The sequence below is a fragment of the Orcinus orca genome, chromosome 18, assembly GCF_937001465.1.
Source record: "Orcinus orca chromosome 18, mOrcOrc1.1, whole genome shotgun sequence".
Classification (NCBI taxonomy): Eukaryota; Metazoa; Chordata; class Mammalia; order Artiodactyla; family Delphinidae; genus Orcinus; species Orcinus orca.
In genome coordinates this window covers 61906877-61926603 of record NC_064576.1, presented here as the reverse complement: position 1 = coordinate 61926603, position 19727 = coordinate 61906877, and the positions used below count along the sequence as shown (strand labels likewise).

The following is a 19727-nucleotide window of genomic DNA, read 5'->3' as shown; positions in this document are numbered from 1 at the left end:
GAGCAGTTCAAGTTGCAATGCCACAAACCTTGCTCAGTGAGATTCAGCAGTTTTTCTTGAATAAACACTCCTCGGATTGTTGGAAGCCTTTGGCTAATTTCAAGAGTTCTGAAAAAGTTGATTTTGGACATCTTTGCCAATGTTTTCACTGCTTTTACGGAGGAGTGGATCTACCGCCATCAGATTTTGAAGACTTAGTATGAAAAAATAACTCATATTGTTATAATACTTCTAATATATCCCTTAGTTGATAGTTTTGTGTGTGTCCCTTAAGCACACAAAATTACTTTTGACTATAAGCTAAAGGCTCTGTCAAAGATAGACAGTTTAGGGCTTCCCTGGTGGCGCAGTGGTTGAGAGCCCGCCTGCCGATGCAAGGGACACGGGTTCGTGCCCCGGTCTGGGAAGATCCCACATGCCGCGGAGCGGCTGGGCCCGTGAGCCATGGCTGCTGAGCCTATGCGTCCGGAGCCTGTGCTCCGCAATGGGAGAGGCCACAACAGTGAGAGGCCTGCGTACCGCAAAAAAAAAAAAAAAAAAAAAGATAGTTTAAAATTTTTCATTTAAATTTGGAAAATCCTGGGTTATCCCATGGGCTAGCTCCTCACCCACCAGGCTTGGAAGCTCCATCGTTTTTCTAACTTTTACCTGCAACATCAGCACAGCTGAAGGATAGGTAAATTAATTAGGAAAGCAAAAAATATCTGCTTTTAGAATAATGGGAAAGAATCAGAAAAGTAGGATTGGGACTGTAAAGAAGGGTTTTCTTCTATAAACCTATTTTTAACTGATACCTATTTCTTTGTCATGTCAGCATAGAAAGAACACAAGATCTGAAGTCAGACAGATCCATAATCCATTCCCAGCTCCTCTTCTTACTCAGTAGTGTAACCTTGGGCAAGATATTCAACCTCTCATGCCTCACTTATTTCATTTACAAAACGGGCATAGTAATTATTTTACAGGTTTTTGTTAGGCTTAAATAAATGTGAAAGTGGCTAGAACATGCAATAAGCACTCAGTTAAGAACCAGTGTCCTTGCTCTTAACTATGTGGAAACATTAAGAATGTGTTGGGAATATTAAGATCAAAATAGAAAAGTCAAGAATTCCAAGCACAGAACTACCAAAGGGCCTAACAATTAGCTTTCCAAGAGCAGACTAAATTAGGACCAGTATGGGAACACCTCGGAGATACTGTGGGTTCAGTTCTAGACCACTGCAATAAAGTGAATATCACAATAAAGCTTATATCGCAATAAAGTGAGTCACAAGAATTTTTTGGTTTCCCAGTGTGCACATAAAAGTTATGTTTATACTATAGTGTAGTCTGTTAAGTGTGTAATAGCATTATGCTTAAAAAAAGTACATCTTAATTTAAAAATTTTGCTAAAAAATGCTATCATTGGATCTTTCAGTGAGTCGTAATCTTGCAGTAGTAACAACAACAAAGATCACTCTGATCAACATAACAAATACAGTCATAATGAAAAACTCTGAAATATTCTAAGAATTACCAAATGCGACATAGAGACATGAAGTGAACAAATGCTGTTGGAGAAATGTCGCCAGTAGACTTACCCAACGCAGAGTTGCCACAATCTGTCAATCTGTAAAAACATGCAGTATCTGTGAAGTGCAATAAAGCAAAGCGCAATAAAATTATGCTTGTGTATTCTTTTTAAGAAGCCAGAACACAATGCATTTTATGTGCAAAAATTAGGATAACATATAGTAAAGTACCCAGCAGTTTCTGGCACATGGAATATGCTCGATAAATGTTACATGAATGTGTTGTTTGATTTTTAGAACAAGCTCAGTAAGAAATGATAAAAGCAAGTTTTTATATTTAAGGAGCCAAACTTCATTTATATGGAAAATTTACTCATGTGAAACACCGTCTTTTAAAACCATGCTGAATAAAATAAGACTTCACATTTCATTTTTTAAAGAGTAAGCTTTACACTTTCTTTTTTTGACTGTTTTCTCTTACATAAGAGATGACATAAGCCATGTTGGCTAAAAGAGTATTTTACAAAAACAGAAAAAAATCAGACAAATCAGAAGCAGGTCCTCAGTCTCTTTCGGCATTTCAGATTCAATAATATCTTAAACTTCCAATTATGTCAAGCCCTGCCTCTTGAGTTGATGTCTAACCAATTCCACACAGTTTTCTTATGGTCTCTGCCTTCTCTATAAAGATCCAATTTTATGTCCCACTGGTCACCACGAACTCTAGCGGCAAATCTTCCATCTGTTTACCATCCTGATCTAAATACCTCAACAGAAAGGAAACTCTGATTGCTACTTTCCTGACATTTGAACTTTAAAGAAAATATACCCATGACAAAGAGACAACTGTGTCCAGTGAATGTAAAATAACAAATAAAAGCTAATATGTATGCAGCATTTACTGTATACCAGACATTATATATATATATGAGGTATGTGTGTATATATATATATATACACGTATATATTCATCAGATTATATGTATATATAATCCTCATATAATCCTTGTAATATCTCTATGAGGTAGGTACCATTTTAACTCCCAGTTTTGTAGATGATAAATTTGCCTAAAGTTAGGAAACCTGTCCAAGGTCACAGAGCTATTCACCTATACACAGAGCCAAGATTTAAATCAGGCAACAAACATTTTAAACTATGACACTTTAGAGAATCTCTCTTTTTTCTCCCGTTGCGGAGCACAGGCTCCGGACACGCAGGCTCAGCGGCCATGGCTCACGGGCCCAGCCGCTTCACGGCATGTGGGATCTTCCCGGACCGGGGCATGAACCCGTGTCCCCTGCATCGGCAGGCGGACTCTCAACCACTGCGCCACCAGGGAAGCCCTAGAGAATCTCTTAATCTGAAGTCCCATCCTTCCTTCTTAACTCAGGAAACAAAACTGTGGCTGTGAAGCACAATAATTATCTTGGTATAACTGTTCTCCTATGACACAACATCTCAAACTCATCTGTCCCCCTCCTGTCCTGTCCTCCTCAGAGGCTTCTTTTTCATCAGTTGCCCCACTCCAATCCAGCCAGTACCCCCCAAGTGTCAGGGGTGCAGCAGAAGGAAGAGAAGGAGGGGGAGCTAAGGAAAGTGAGAAAGAGAAAAGGAAAGGATCAAAAAATAGATAAAAGAAGGATGAGAGAAATTTGTTGTGGGATACAAGAAACATCTGGTGATAAAAACAGATAAAGTCAAATTTGACCAATGGGAAAAAAAGGAAACTGATGTTATTAGCGATTACAATACCCTATGCACAGCTGCATATATCCTCTGCCCCCAATTATCTATGACATCTTAATGCTTAAAAATTAGAGTGCACAGCACATTATCAATGCATAGACTTAAACATTCAGTATGTTTGAAAAGTTACTCGTGAAGTATTGTACAAGCCGAAATGGAACGTTATTTTTCATCTGCAGAGTATACAGTATGGGGTGTTGTACACTTGATATGAAGTTATTTATCAACTAGTTTTTAAACTTGGCAGCTCGTTCTTATCCCTCTCTTGGTTAAGACAAGTTTCTTCATATCGTTTAAAGTTCAAAGACACGAGACAGGAGAGAGAGAGAGAGAGCCACCTTTTTGCCAAGTGTTCTTATGACTTGGAAGCAATGGGCATTTGTTCGTGACCCTGTCCGATTTTTGGCACATAGCAGATAAGCTCTGAGAAACACACCCCCCCTGTTAAATGGAGAAGAAAGAACAGACATCAAAGCACCACTCATTTTATTTTTAGATACCATATCAAGGCTATTCAGGTTTCTTATGAAGATCCAATAGGAAAAAAAAAAAGAGAGAGAGAGAGAGAGAGAGATTATCACTCTCACACTCATGCAATATGCCCTAAACAGGTCCCAGTTCATTTTCTTTAGACTTCAGCCATTAGAATATATTCAGACCCACCGGTTCCCTTCTGCCTCATTGGCAGAGATACCTCCTTGGGAACGCTTTGCTAGGACACAAATACGATGCATGCAAGACAAATCAGCATAATTTCCAAGTTACTTGCCGCTTCCAGGAATGCTAATTTCAGTAATAACTATATGCCTTCCTTTCCCAAGATGTTAGTACTGCCATCAAAGAGATCTGGGTCATTTTCCTGGCTTTGAAGCTCTCAGCTTCCTCAAACACTACAGGAGGCAAACCAAGAAAAGCTAGAGAGTGGCATGCAATAGAAAAAGAATTTCCAAGTACCGGGTTCCTCTAAGAGTATCTTTTCATTTTGAAGTTTTGAAGAAAATGGCCTTTGCCAAGACCATAGAAGATAAAATCTCCATTCTTTTAGGGCTGACCTATCAATGGCCACATTTCTAGGAATGGCTTGTGCACTGAAGAAGAAACTGATGCAGAACTTCAAGTTTGTAGCCAACTCAAAGCCACAAAGAACAGCAACATATAGAGATGGAGCCGAGGCCTTGAGACATCCGGGAAGCAGGAAAATTCTGGTGAGATAGAAAGGACAGACCTGACTGGGACGTCCAATGACAATAGCACTGGCTCACGGAGAGGAGGTGTGCCTGGTTCCTGGTCATCAAACTGACAACAGAGGACACCCAGCCCTCCTGTCCTCCCACCTCTCCCACAGGGGCAAGGACCATCATCGGCCAGCAGAGTGGCCTTGCGCACAGAGCAGGGGCCCTGAGGACACAGGAGAGCTGACAGTCTTTGCCACTTAATTCCTGTTGAGTGTTGGGCAGATTATTTGACTTCTCTGAGTCTTGTAAAATGGTGATAATAAAGCTTGTGTTGCCTACTTCCCATGGTCACTGTGAGGGTCAAATACAATAACACACAATATCATCAGAGTGTATTACAATGGTATAAGAGATAGAAGATATGGGCCTAGGAGACAGGTTTCCTAAAAATTATATAAACCTTGGCAAAGGAAGGAGAGTATAAGTTATAGCCAAACCCAATTCTCCATACAATAAACTTCTGCCATATCTCTATGCCATTCAAAGACCACCAATTAACAGGAAACTCAGAATGCTGGACTGAGACAGGCTGGGTGACGTGGCTGAGGCTCCTGGCCGGAGCGGGTCTCACTGGAGAGGGAGGGCAGTGGTCGGCTCTTGTGCTGTCCATCCTGCACCTTTTCCTTCCTCTGGACAAAACACTCCCTACCCTCAGCGCCCTCTGCCATCGCTCTCTCCCACCTGTAATGGTAGTGGAGCTCACCACTCCCTGGCTACAGCTCATAGTGGGTAGAGGCTAGGGTTACAAGTGATCTCAGGGGCTGGTCAGAAGCCTGTCTTGAAAACCGTAAACAAAGAACTAAGAAAAGAGGGGTCGCTTCTCCCAGCAGACACCAGGAGGCTTGGGGCTTGGGTGCAGGGTGTATGCAGCCTGTTTGACAGGAATCGGAAGAAGTTGATTTGAGACAAGGAAGTTAACACTGAGAGAGGCAGAAACCCTGGACCTCCTGGTACTGCAATGCCCTATTCCAGAGGTCTCTGAGCTCTCCACCAGCCCGCCACCCTGCCCCCAACACAGCCGGCCCTTCTTAGGAACACGTGGCCCTGCTAAGGAAGTCCTGAAGAAGCATCAGTCACGCTTTCTAATACACAATCAGGATGCATTGGCCCCACACTAAAGAAAGAGTAATTACCATACTAAGGTAGACTCATGGTCCGTTCAAACTGGCATCCTATTTATGGCAAACACACCAAGGTCGTTTGCAGAAAACCATGCTTGTCTTCAAAAATTCAAGCTCAAATGGCTTTCAAAACATCCTGGCCAGGCTGTATGTTCACTATGGTTCTGTGAATTTATCTTCACCCCTCCTGCATCTGATTGTATTTTCAGTCTTTATCCACTCCTCAAGATAATCCAAGGCCAATATCACTGATGAACATAGATGCAAAAATCCTCAATAAAATACTACGAAACAAATCCAACAGCATATTAAAAGGATCATACATTATGATCAAGTGGGCTTTACCCCAGGAAGGCAAGGATTCTTCAATATATGCAAATCAATCAATGGGATACACCATATTAACAAACTGAAGGATAAAAACTATATGATAATCTCAACAGATACAGAAAAAACTTTCAACAAAATTCAAGACCCATTTATGATAAAAACTCTCTAGAAAGTGGGCAAAGAGGGAACCTACCTCAACATAATAAAGCCCATCTATGACAAGCCTGCAGCCAACATCATTCCTAATGGTGAAAAACTGACACCATTTCCTCTAATATCAGGAACAATACAAGGTTGCCCACTCTCACCACTATTATTCAACATAGTTTCGGAAATTTTCATCACAATAATTAGAGAAGAAAAAGAAATAAAAGGAATCCAAATCAGAAAAGAAGTAAAACTGTCACTGTTTGCAGATGACATGATACTATACATAGAGAATTCTAAAAATGCCACCAGAAAACTACCAGAACTAATCAATGAATTTGGTAGCGTAGCAGAATACAAAATTAATGCACAGAAGTCTCTTGCATTCCTATATACTAACAATGAAAAACCTGAAAGAGAAATTAAGGAAACACTCCCATTTACCATTACAACAAAAAGAATAAAATACCTAGGAATAAACCTACCTAAGGAGACAAAAGACCTGTATGCAGAACACTATAAGACACTGATGAAAGAAATTAAAGATGATACAAACAGATGGATACAATGTTCTTGGATTGGAAGAAAATGACTATACTACCCAAAGCAATCTACAGATTCAATGCAATCCCTATCAAACTACCAATGGCATTTTTCACAGAACTAGAACAAAAATTTCACAATTTGTATGGAAACACAAAAGACCCCAAATAGCCAAAGGGATCCTGAGAAAGAAAAATGGAGGGTTTCCCTGGTGGCGCGGTGGTTGAAAGTCCGCCAGCCGATGCAGGGGATGGGGGTTCATGCCCCGGTCCGGGAAGATCCCACATGCCACAGAGCGGCTAGGCCCGTGAGCCACGACCACTGAGCCTGCGCGTCCGGAGCCTGTGCTCCGCAATGGGAGAGGCCACAACAGTGAGAGGCCCGCGTACCACAAAAAAAGAAAAAAAAGAAAAACGGAGCTGGAGGAATCAGGCTCCCTGACTTCAGACTACACTACAAAGCTACAGTTATCAAGACAGTATGGTACTGGAACAAAAACAGAAATATAGATCAGTGGAACAGAATAGAAAGCCCAGAGATAAATCCACGCACATATGGTCACCTTATCTTTGATAAAGAAGGCAAGAATATAAAATGGAGAAAAGACACCCTCTTCAGTAAGTGGTGCTGGGAAAACTAGACAGCTACATGTAAAAGAATGAAATTAGAACACTCCCTAACACCATACACAAAAATAAACTCAAAATGGATTAAAGACCTAAATGTAAGGCCAGACACTATAAAACTCTTAGAGGAAAACATAGGCAGGACACTCTATGACACAGATCACAGCAAGATCCTTTTTGACCTACCTCCTAGAGAAATGGAAATAAAAACAAAAATAAACAAGTGGGACCTAATGAAACTTAAAAGCTTTTGCACAGCAAAGGAAACCATAATCAAGACGAAAAGACAACCCTCAGAATGGGAGAAAATATTTGCAAATGAAGCAACTGACAAAGGATTAATCTCCAAAATATACAAGCAGATCATGCAGCTCAATATCAAAAAAACAAACAACGCAGTGCAAAAATGGGCGGAAGGCCTAAATAGACATTTTTCCAAAGAAGATACACAGATTGCCAACAAACACATGAAAGAATGCTCAACATCACTAATCATTACAGAAATGCAAAACAAAACTACAATGAGGTATCACCTCACACCAGTGAGAATGGCCATCATCAAAAAATCTACAAACAATAAATGCTGGAGGGGGTGTGGAGAAAAGGGAACGCTCTTGCACTGTTGGTGGGAATGTAAATTGGTACAGCCACTATGGAGAACAGTATGGAGGTTCCTTAAAAAGCTAAAAGTAGAACTACCATATGACCCAGCAATCCCACTACTGGGCATATACCCTGAGAAAACATAATTGAAAAAGAGACATGTACCGCAATGTTCACTGCAGCACTATTTACAATAGCCAGGACATGGAAGCAACCTAAATGTCCATCGACAGATGAATGGTTAAAGAAGATGTGGCACATATATACAACGGAATATTACTCAGCCATAAAAAGAAATGAAATTGAGTTATTTGTAGTGAGGTGGATGGACCCAGAGTCTGTCATACAGAGTGAAGTAAATCAGAAAGAGAAAAACAGGGGCTTCCCTGGTGGCGAAGTGGTTGGGAGTCCGCCTGCCGATGCAGGGGATGCGGGTTCGTGCCCCGGTCTGGGAGGATGCCACGTGCCACGGAGCGGCTGGCCCCGTGAGCCATGGCCGCTGAGGCTGTGCGTCCGGAGCCTGTGCTCCGCAACGGGAGAGGCCGCAGCAATGAGAGGCCTGCGTACCACAAAAAAAAAAAAAAGGGAAGAGAAAAACAAATACCGTATGCTAACACATATATATGGAATCTAAAAAAAATATGGTTCTGATGAACGTAGGGGCAGGCCAGGAATAAAGACGCAGACGTATGGAATGGACTTGAGGACACGGGGAGGGGGAAGGGTAAGCTGGGACGAAGTGAGAGAGTGGCACTGACCTACATACACGACCAAATGTAAAATAGCTAGCTAGTGGGAAGCAGCCGCATAGCACAGAGAGATCAGCTCGGTGCTTTGTGACCACCTGGAGGGGTAGGATAGTGAGGGTGGGTGGGAGACACAAGAGGGAAGGGATATGGGGATATATGTATATGTATAGCTGATTCACTTTGTTATACAGCAGAAACTAACACAACATTGTAAAGCAATTGTACTCCAATAAAGATATAAAAAAAAAAAGATAATCCATTTCAAGTATGTACTGCCTACTCTGTGAAGCAATACTTCTTATTTGGTATATTTGTTGTAAGTAAACTCATAACAAGCCTCTTCAGTGCTCAAAATATGACCTACAGATTCTCTGTCAGCTTTATTCATGTCACTGTCTGAGTTTCTGTCTTTATCAAAATTAAAAGAAAAAAATTTCAGCCCCCTAGCTCCCCATTAAATCAGTCTAACCATCTTTTTCTAATTCTATGTAGAACTATAGTAAACAGAACCAGACAGTACTCTTGTGTAACCTCAGTGTCCCTGAGTGTTTTAGTCAGTGTTCCCTCAAATAAGAAGTAAGAGTAAATAGTGAAATAAAGGCAGAAATAGAAAAATGAGAAAAAATTTAAGAACACTGGAATTCATTCTATGATACATACAACACAAAAAGCCTGGAAAAAATATTTCCAAAATTGTTATTTTTCAGTGGCAGGATGATGGACAAATTCTTTTCTTCTGTATACTTTTCTGCATTACTAAAATTTCTACACTGGGTACGTACTACTGCTCTAATAAAAAAAGTTAATGAAAAAAAAAAACCACTGGGAAAAAAACGTGTAAGTGAAGAGTTAGATGGTCAGAACTGAAGTTAAAAGAGCAACTGACAATGGAAGAGAGTCTTGCCAAATGTTGTGAGGACTTCAGGCCCTCGCAGGGAAATCAGCTCTGGCTGGGGAGCCCTCAGCCAGCCTGGATTCTAGCAGTTCCAGAGGCAGGTAAGGAAACAGGCTCAGAGCATATCGGACCCTTTCACCATTGAGCTCACTCCACTTTAGCGAACAGTCATACCTAGAACAGAAAGGCACTTTCAAAGATATTTTAAAAACAAATATAAAGGACCTCTGAAGGCTGGAAGGCCTAGGTGGCATGCTTGCTTTCAGAAGCTTAAGGCCAATGAGCCCACCAATGAGGAGCTAACGGGGGCCACCCGGGGAGAACGTGCCTGGATCCTCCCCAGCTTCTGGCAGGTACTGGGCGTCCAATACATACATACTCATATAAAAATGACAGTGAACTGAATAACGACGATGAAATGTGTAGGTGGTCTAAGAGGTACCACTAACTTGCACACTAACGGGGAGAGGCCCAGAAGGAAGGCTTCCAGGAAGAGGTGACACTTGCACTGGGTTTAAAAGATAAGTACGCAGTTGCCAAGCAGAGAACGTGGGAAAGAGTGGGTAGGGGTCCAGGCAGACACAAAGTCATGCGCACTCAAAGAAAGAGAAGTTATGCAACCTCAATATCGCTAAGTATTTTAGTGGGTGTTCCAATAAATACGTTGTAAGAATAGATAGTAAAATAAAGGCAGAAATAGAAAAAAGAACACTGGAATTCACTTTGTGATACATACAAATGTCTTAGCTTCATGGAAACTAAAGTTGATGGAAATGGAAAGGGAAGAAAAAGGACAGCGTGAGCAAAGACAAAGGCTGCAGGGAGAAACAGAATGTGAGCCATTTATTCTTTTAGCAAATGTTTACTGAATGCCTGCTCTGTCCCAGGCCAGGGAGGCTAAAAGCTTGGGGTGCAAGAGAGAGTGTATGTGTAATTCAAACCAACAGACAACAACCCCGTGAGACCGGTACTGTTCTCCCCACTGCAGAGATGAGGAAATCGAGGCTTTACAATGAGCATGCAATCTGTCCAAGGACACAGAGCTCATAAATAGCATAAATCTAGTTTTAGGTGTGTTTTATTACAGCCAGGCTTTCAAGAACACTGTTGTTTGTTTGTTTCTTAACATCATGGTTAAAGCTCAGAGGATACGGGGAAAACCCATTCAGCCCCTATTCCACAACTGAAGTGGAAAAAAAATCATGAACATTTCTTACTTTCCTTTTATGAATTTTTTTCTGCCCTGGAGGATAAATATGTGGGAGTCATGAGTTCTGACTTATAAACGTCCAGGGGCCTTTTGGAACAATTACTAGCATGACAAGATCAGGCTCTGGAAACAGCCCAGTTATACCAATTGGCAACTGATTAAGTCCATCCACTTCAGAATGTGCTCGGATAGCAAGGGGAGCAGATCCAGTGAGTGGCCATCTGAGAAAGGTCAGTCGGGTTCCCTCCAAAAACGTTTCATAAAGACAAAGCCAGATTCAGGATTTGTGTGGAAAATGTTAAATACACTCTGTGCTGGAAAACTCAGAGACTCCCTAACGGCTGACAGCCTGCAGGAGACTATTCAGTAAATGACAAATCTTCCAAGAAGCTGAGCTGAATGATTCAGAAGTTGTCTAAAGTCAGCACTTGAATCCTCCAGGTTCCCTATCTCTGGCCAAGTTAATGCAGGTTCCTCCCTGGTGAAAAAGCTCTTCTCAAAGTAGGGAAGCTTTCAGCCCACAAGGTATATTTCTAAACACAAACATACATACAAGCAAACACTGTTGACAAAGAACAAAATACTTGCTTCTTCTTCTGAGACTAACCACATGCCCTCAGGTAAAAGAGGAAAAGTTTTATTTTTTTTTTAGGGTCATTGAAAAGTCATTTGGGTCTATAGTAATTCTTCCTTTGCCACATACTTTAAACTTCTACTTTTCAAACAAGAGGTGTTTCTTGTGGGCTTATTAAAAAGCTACAAGTCTCTAATCAGAAATAACATAAATTTTCTCCATTATTAAATAGGAAATTAGTTTTTCCTTTTAAATTTGATTTCTTTTTTAATCCTTTAATTAGAATACAGTTCTAAAGCTTGCAGTTATACAAATCTATTTTTGTGTTCCTTTTGGAGAGACAAATATGACATTTTATGGTGATTATCATGGCACCTCACATAAAAGGGTCATTACTGTATTTGGAATGTCTAAGGTAGGCAGGCAGGCCTGGGATTATCTCCCAAAGGGTACCCCTTCCTCTACCCCCCAGAAACTGGCATTACTTATGCTATCTTGGGGGAAAAAAATAACAAAGAGAAATACTCTTCCTAAAATACTTTTAAATGTGTATTTTCATAAAATGAAGGGGAATAAGTTTATTGCAAAACTTGTCTACAGTTGAAGATGTTATCTGAATTCCAGTTTGACCTGGAGGCTCTTTAATCAGGGGGCTGACTGGGGGATGATTTCAGCCTAAGTGGATCCTGAGATCATTTCTGTCTTTCCCTTTTTCCTCAAGTAACATTAGGGTTTCCCAATGCTTTAACATTTCCTTGGAGATGGCTAAGTAACAGAGTTCAGCCACAGAAGCATATAACACAGTCTTCTCTCCTACATTCAGTGAATCTGTTCCCGCTGGCCTCTCACGCTGGCATCCACTCCAACTTATTAGGACTGACAAACGTACAAAACTTGGACTAGAGAAAAATATTAAAAATATAACTTAAACATTTACTTTTAGGGCAGCAAAGAGAGATGGAAACTTCTACCTTATTCCAAAAAGTTGAGATGTTCACGGTCTCTTACAGTAACCAAAGCTGCGAATAGGCTAGTATTCCAGGGAGTGTGGGAGAAATGTTTGAGATCATCCCAAAGTGCAAGGAATGCTTACCCTGCTGAAACGGAAGGCAGCTCTATCTCCACTGGCCTATGAAAATCAAGGCTATGTCTGACCACCTCCAAGTATCCCTTCCAAGTTTCAGCTTTTGTTTTTCTGAGATATTTGACTTTTCCAGACAAACTGAAAACGAGTGGCAGAGAGACCTCTGTTACTATATAATACAGCCCTATGGTAGGGTATAGTCTCCATCTCTTAAATGCATAACTTACTGGGGATGACTTCCCATAGGCTGGAAAAAACAACAAATACATCTGTGAAGATGGGCCTCATACCCTGTACTTACATGCACTCCCCTGACCATGAAAATTCTGACCCACCAGAAAGACAGCTAAATCTGAGGCTGGCTGTTCCTATCTCCCAATCCAGCTCCCTAGGGCTGGTCCTACTTCAGTGGTTCCTAGTGGTGTCCTCTGACCAGCAGCACCAGCAGCACTGGGCTGGGGGCGGGGGGAACTTGTTAGAAATGCACATTCTCAGGGCCCCCACCCCAGACCTACTGAATCAGAGACTCTGGGGATGGGGCCCAGCTCCCCAGATGACTGATGCCCTCAAGATTGAGAAGCATAGTTGCACAGCAGTTAACTATCAGACCACCAGCATTTCTACACCCAGGGCCTGCAGATGGCAGTAAAGTCCAGCTAGAAGAATTACAGGCACTAGAAGCTCAAGTTCTAAGTCCTACAGAACCAGCCTGCCTGACTACACTGTTCTTCTTTAACAGTTCCTTAACAGCTGGCTCAGCCTCCTCCAATGAGTTGGAAGGTCACAATTCAACTCAGCTTTGAACAGGAACTAGACTGAAATTCTTCTCGCCGCCTGACAGTAGACATATTAAACCAACAGTTATCAGAGATGCGATCAATATTAAATGATCTTAAAGGTTTTTGTGTTTAATACGGTGAGGATACAGACATACTTTAAGAATGAAAATTTCAATACTGATTAAATAGAACAAGATAAGAAATTCAAATTATTCTCAGCCATTGTGTGTATCTGAATAAAAATAATGCACTTGATTCTGAATGAGTTCCCACTGTTAAAATCTCATTGAATTGATGTGACAACAGTGAGAAGAGATGTTTTCTACTGTAAAGCATGTATCAGGTAGCCCTTTACTAGATTCTGTGAAAACCCTGAATTTTGCACTAACTTTTCCTATACAAACTACAAACATCTCTAGTGAGGATATGGAGCAACGGGAACTCTCACAAACAGCTGGGAGTATATATCAGTACAAGCACTTTGGAAAACTGTTGAGCAGAGTCTACCAAAGCTGACCATACAATATCCAGGACCGGCAATTCCACTCCTGGGTCTATACTGCAGAGAAATGAGCGCTTCCATCTACCAAAAGCCTCATAAAAGAGTGTTCCTAGAAGTGTAACTCGTAATAGTTACAAACGGGAAATAATCCGAACATCCACCCACAGTAGTGGAGATAAATATTATGAATATGCATACAATAAAATACACCCAGCAAAGAAAACACAAACCAACCAACAAACCAGACTACTGCTCCACAGAATATGGGTGGACCTCAGCTGAGTAAACGATGCCAGGTACAAAGTTAACACACACTTATCCAAACAGGCAGAACAAATTTCTGGTGACAGAGGTCAGCATAGAGGTTACTGAGGCTATCTACCAACAGGCAAGAGGAGCTCACTGGAAAAGTTCTAGGTCTTGACCTGGGGAATGGTTACAGGGGTGTATACATATGAAAAGTTCATTGAGTTGCACACTTAAACTGGTACACGTTATGTATGGTACACTTCTTTATAAAGGGAGAAAAAGTTAAACATGCACACATAGTCTTGACAGGTGGTCATGTAACTATTTTCAATATCCATCATAAAAATCTAGATTACTGGGCGACTATATAGTTATCAGAGTATCATTTACTGCAAAAATACTGTATTTGCTAAGCTAAATATCAAAGTTACATAAAGAAGACAATGGGTTTTCCTTATAGCCAATGTTATGCCGTCAAATCAATGTTTCATCCTATGAAAAGGCCAAACCTTTCTGTCTTGCACTCCCTGGTCCCAAACTCCATTTACTCTGCCACCTCATGCCATCATAGGTGGCAACTGATGTCCATCATCCCGAGCCCCAGCAGACCCTGGATGTGGTCATCATCCCGGGGGAGGCTGACAATACTGGCTCCAGCATTTCTGTCATTAGCTACTTGCCTGAACCTCTCTGAACCACCCCTGTCCTAACCCCTGCCACCATCCAGCTCCCCTCCTGCCTCACAAACCAAGGCCTGTCCCAGGGCTGGGATCCTGTTAAGACAGCGCAGCCTCCAGGCCAATGTGGACCTACTGGATCCTAAGTTCCGATCCAGTAGGACTCAGCCGCCAAGCCAGCTGTCGAGTGGGGGATTCCTAATTACACCCCAAGAGCAGACACCTCCAGGCCTCGAGGCCCTGAACCCGCACTGCTCTCCTCCCACCTGGGCCGCTCCCTCCAGCCCACCCGATGGATCCACAAAGAACCAGAACGGGGAAAATCCGCTTGGTCGGTTTCTGCGCTTCCTGCTGAGGTTTTGAAAAGCGGAGCTGCTGGCACTCGTAACCAAGATGAGGAACCACGTGTTCCGCGAGGCACTCGGGTCCCGCCCGCGCGGCCGAGGGGCGCGCAGGGCCTGTTCCGGCTGCGCCTCGGCTCTGCGCTGACCCGTGAACACTCTGGGGTGCGCGCTCGGGGGCCGCGGGCCAGAGGGGGCGCGCCCCGCCGCCGCCGAGAACCCGCCCGGGAGCCGCCCCAGCCGCTGTTTGGCGCGCTCTAGCGCCGGGCCGCCCGGGGCCGGAGGCCCGGCCTGGGCCGGGCGCGCCGCCGTCCCGGGACGGGCGTGTTTACCTGGGACTAGGAACACGTGCTGCCGGGCGCTAGCCCCTTCTCCGCAGTCCACGCCTGCCGCCATGCCGCCCGTTCGGTTCCGGCGGCTGCAGGCCTCTGAGCCCTGGGAGGGCGGGCTCAGCGAGAGCCCGGTGGCAAATGGCGGGAGAAGGGTCGATTCCGGGGAGCGCGGCGCGCGGAAGGACTGGCGGGGCCCGGAGGGCGGCCAGCGGGGCGAATTTCGTTTCGTTTCCGGAGCCCGCCAGCGGTCCCGGTTAAGCTTTTAAACTGAGCGCCAGGCCCAGGCCGCCGGCCCACTGGCGCGTCGCCCGCCGGCGGGGAAGGGTCACGGCCTCTCCCCTCCGCGGCTCGGCCAATGGTAGGTGCTCACCCGCGGCGCCCAGTGACGCGGCGCGGGGGGCGGCGACCCAGGTTGGCGGCGGCGGCGGCGGCGGCGGCGGCGGGCGGGGTGGCCTCAGTCTCGGGGCGCCCGGTCACCGCGCCCAGCGGCCCTCCGCCCAGGGACTCCCCACCCTGCGGAGAGCGGGCCGAGGCCGAGTCTCTGCGGAGAGGGGCTCCCGGAGGGATGACGCCTACCACCTCTGAGGGCTGGCGGACTCGCGCACACCTAGCGGGAGGAAAAGCCCGGAGCAAATCCACGTTAAGGACAACAGCTATCACATCGGAATCCTAATGCCACCGTTCCTTGTCAACGTTTCTTTACATCATTTGCATTCTGCGTTGGAATTAATGTCAGAATCTGGTGTGCTTTGTGATTCATAACAAAATGCATGTAAAGCGGTCCTCAAATTGGGGTTAGTCCTCATTACTAAAAAGAGGGGCACAGTTTGAGGCTCAAAACGTGCATTTGTTGTTTTGGAAGACATTGATTTGTAATGAGTTAAAAATTAAGACTTTTAAAAGCGATGTTCAAAAAGTTAAGAGTCATGAAATTTCGGGATTTAAACTTTTAAAAATAAAATTTTAATAGTACATGGTTTTAGAAAAGAAGATAATATTTGTCTCATATTTCAGAATAGTATGACTCCCTGCTATCCCAGATCCCCAGTCCCCCTCCCCAGGGGCAATCACTGTTAACAGTTTCTTGTCTGTTCTTCAGAATTTTTACATTAAAAAACAAGTTTATGTGTTTTTTTTTTTTTTGCACAAATGGAAGAGAATATACATAACTCTTAATGCACTTAACTTTTTTTGCTTAATCTTGAAGGGAGTTAAATTGTGCAGCACTAGATCTCAGCCTTCTGAAAAGATATATATATATATATTTTTTTTTTTTTTTTTTTGGCAGTATGCAGGCCTCTCACTGTTGTGGCCTCTTCCGTTGCGGAGCACAGGCTCCGGACGTACAGGCTCAGCGGCCATGGCTCATGGGCCCAGCCGCTCTGCGGCATGTGGGATCTTCCCGGACCGGGGCACGATCCCGTGTCCCCTGCATAGGCAGGCGGACTCTCAACCACTGCGCCACCAGGGAAGCCCTGAAAAGATATTTTTATTTCAGTCCTGTTTCCCATGAGGGGAGACAAATGCAGCTCAAGTTGACTGCAGGACACACCTGGCAGAGAGGAAGCCTTTCTGGTTGAGGAGGGGGACCCAGATGCTAACTCTGGGGCAGGCAGCAGATTGGTATTGCTCTAGAGCTGTTTTCATCGTTTTCTGATCCTTTCCAGCCGTTGGCTGTTTGAACATGTGTTTTTATGTGGTTGTTTTCACAATGCAAAGACAGTTTTGTCTGCTTTTGTACCTTAACATTGCCATGAATACATTTCCCATGGCATCCAGAACTGTCATTGAAGACATGCTATTTCACATTGCTAATGTACCAAGGTTACTTGACCAATCCTTAGTGTACAATATTTAGATTATTTCAAAATGTTATTCTAAAAAATGCTACAATGTATACTATATATGGACTATGCAGCAGTTTGAAGCAATGAACTAGAGGTACACGCAATGAACTAGATGCACACGTTGCAGCATGGATGCTTTATATCAAGAGGGAAACAAAGAAGTAGGAAGAGATTTATGGCAGAAAACCATGTAGGTAAATTAAAAACACACATAAAACAACATTATATCTTTTAGAAGGATATATGCACATTTAAGGCCATGTATCACATAAAAAATGGGTGCCTTTAAAAGGGAGGGGAATAGGATTGGGGATGGATAAGGAATGAGAAGGCAAGAAAAATCAAAAGGGGCCAGGGTGCACGTGGATGACTGTCACTATGTCCTATGAATGAGAGTATAATACATTCTCTGACATTTAGGTCCAAGGATGAAAACTTTTTTTAAAAAAATGTGCTGCAACAAACATCTCTAAGCAATTTCATTTATTCACTTAAAAAAATTATTTAAGTACCTTCTTGGAAGGAGGACCAGTGGTGATGTTGGAGACTGGCTCAAGATTCCTATTGTCTTCAGGGTAAAGTCCAAGGTACTAAGCTTGGAACACATGGCCCGTGAGATCTGGTTCTCACTTGCCCCTCCAGCCACAGTTTCTACCGCCTCCCTCCCTCCCCACCTTGACCACAGTCTGGCCGTGAGCAACTGCCCCCTCTGTCACATCCAGCACTTGACACTGTGTTCCTAATGTCGGAACCACGCTCCTCTCAACTAGCCTCATTCCTCTGCCTTTTCTCTCACCCTCCACTTCGCCTAGACAACATTTCATCATGTATCAGGCTAACTGAGACAAAACCTTCTCATTGCACTCCACTTCCTGTCTCCAAACATCCTCCCCATGAATGAGATGCCTCCAGTCTTCTCAGTTACCTCACTAAGGAGTGAGCCTGATTTTCAGTCAGTTCCTTGAGGAAGGACAGCATCTAATAATTCACCAGTTTATCCTCAAAAAATAATGATGCCTTTCACTGCATACCAACTGTGACAAGTACTGCGCTGAACATGTAACTCTGACTCTTTCAGTCCTCCCAAAAGTCTTAAGGGGAAGTATCAGTATGATCCCCACGTTTTACAGAGGAAGAATGTAAAGTTTAGAGAGATCAACTAATTACCCAACACACACAACCAGCAAGTGGCAGAGCAGGAATTCCAACCCAGAAATTGTGCTCTTAACCTTCCCTCCCTCCTTCCCTAGTGTCCCAATGCCTAGGACAAAGCTGTATGGGCACATAGCATATGCTCCACAAATATTTTTGAATAAACATGTATGTGGATAGATAGGCAGTTATGGTAACAGTCAGTGTAGCCTGTGCCATTCCTAAGTTTTATAAACAAGAACAAAGTGATTACATCTAGTATATCATAAAATATTCCATAAATTAATTTTTATACTAGTTATACTAACACGCAAAGAGACAAGCAGGTCGTTCTTCAAGGAATAAGAAGGGAACAGCAACATTAATACCTCTGAGTAGAGAAACATAGAAACTCTTCTAAATGCCAGAAATAAGAAATGTTCATTTTCTAGTGGAAAAATAAAAGGAACTGGGGAAAATTTTTAAAAACAGTTCAGAGTCCAGTGACCTCTACCAGTGCTTAGTGGTGACCAGAACAGAGAGAGCTTGAACTAAGGGTAGTGATTTTTTTTTCCTCTGATTATTAAACACTTATGAGAATTCTTCTTTCAAAACAAAGTAAGAATGAAAATCCATGTTTATCATCACTTTCATCCTAAGAAAGAATTGTTGCCTTGTGTTTTGTCTTGTTGCCAAATGCTCATCTAGGGACAACAGGGAAGGTGACACGGTACTGGAGAATCATATGTGGAGGAGAAAGGCATCAGCTCTCAAAAGGGCCAACTATTTAGAAAAGAGACCAAGCAGTGGTACTGAACCATTCTTTCTGGGGAGAATATTTCCTTTATATTCACTCTCTTATCCAACCCAACCCAAAACAGGATCCTACTTGTTGCAAAAGGTTGCATAATTTGTATGCAAATACCCACATATAAAACTGTGAGATCTGCCAGTTATAGAACAACAAGAATGACTGAAGCTATTGAGAAAGAAAGAAGAGCAGCCCCAGACATTCAGAAGCTGGCCTGGGGCTCCCAGCTGGATCATGGTGACTCTCCCAGTATCTTAAACAAATCTCCCAGAACACCCGCCTCAGACAAGGCTGTCCTGAGACCACAATAAAATGAGGACAGAGCAAGGCCACTTCATGATTTGGGCAAAGCACAGACAAACACAGGTCACTCTGCCACCTACAAAATACTGAACACTTCATCTGTTAGCTGAAATGAGTGACTGCTACTTCTTTACTAATTCCAGCTTCATCCTCACCCCAGCTCCCCCCTCCCTGTAGAGGAGATTTATTGGGACACCACTTTCTAACAGCACCCAAACTAGAGTGGATCCCTGCATCCTTAGACCCTCCCCAAGTCCCCCAACCAGAGCCCAACCCTCCAAAGCTTCCTCCCAACATCCTCCATCTAGTAAGACGCCCCTGACTTCCCATGGCCTGTGTTCTCCCATTCAACTGCAGGGGTGTTCCTGGTGGTCTTGGGC

The 19727-nt window shown here is 43.3% G+C and overlaps 1 protein-coding gene across 15 annotated transcripts in view; it reads right to left on the bottom strand.

Moving 5' to 3' along the window:
* RNASEH2B (ribonuclease H2 subunit B) overlaps positions 1-19727 on the bottom strand; it is a 98986-nt gene that overhangs the window by 69146 nt on the left and 10113 nt on the right. For 5 of the 15 annotated variants that reach the window (XR_004485746.2, XR_004485747.2, XM_033436892.2 and 2 more), the window contains exons 1-2: positions 15256-15558; positions 1581-1628 (exon numbers count right to left, since the gene is read on the bottom strand). The exons of 1 other annotated variant lie outside the window; for it this stretch is intronic. Coding sequence is in view for 9 of the 14 variants with exons in the window: in XM_033436892.2 (XP_033292783.2) it covers positions 1581-1628; positions 15256-15319 (112 nt within the window). In the remaining 5 variants the exon portion in view is untranslated. Of the gene's footprint in view, positions 1-1580; positions 1629-12384; positions 12514-15255; positions 15561-19727 lie in introns of those variants that run through there. 9 more of the 15 variants (XR_007473044.1, XR_004485750.2, XM_033436897.2 and 6 more) reach the window with 6 other exon arrangements.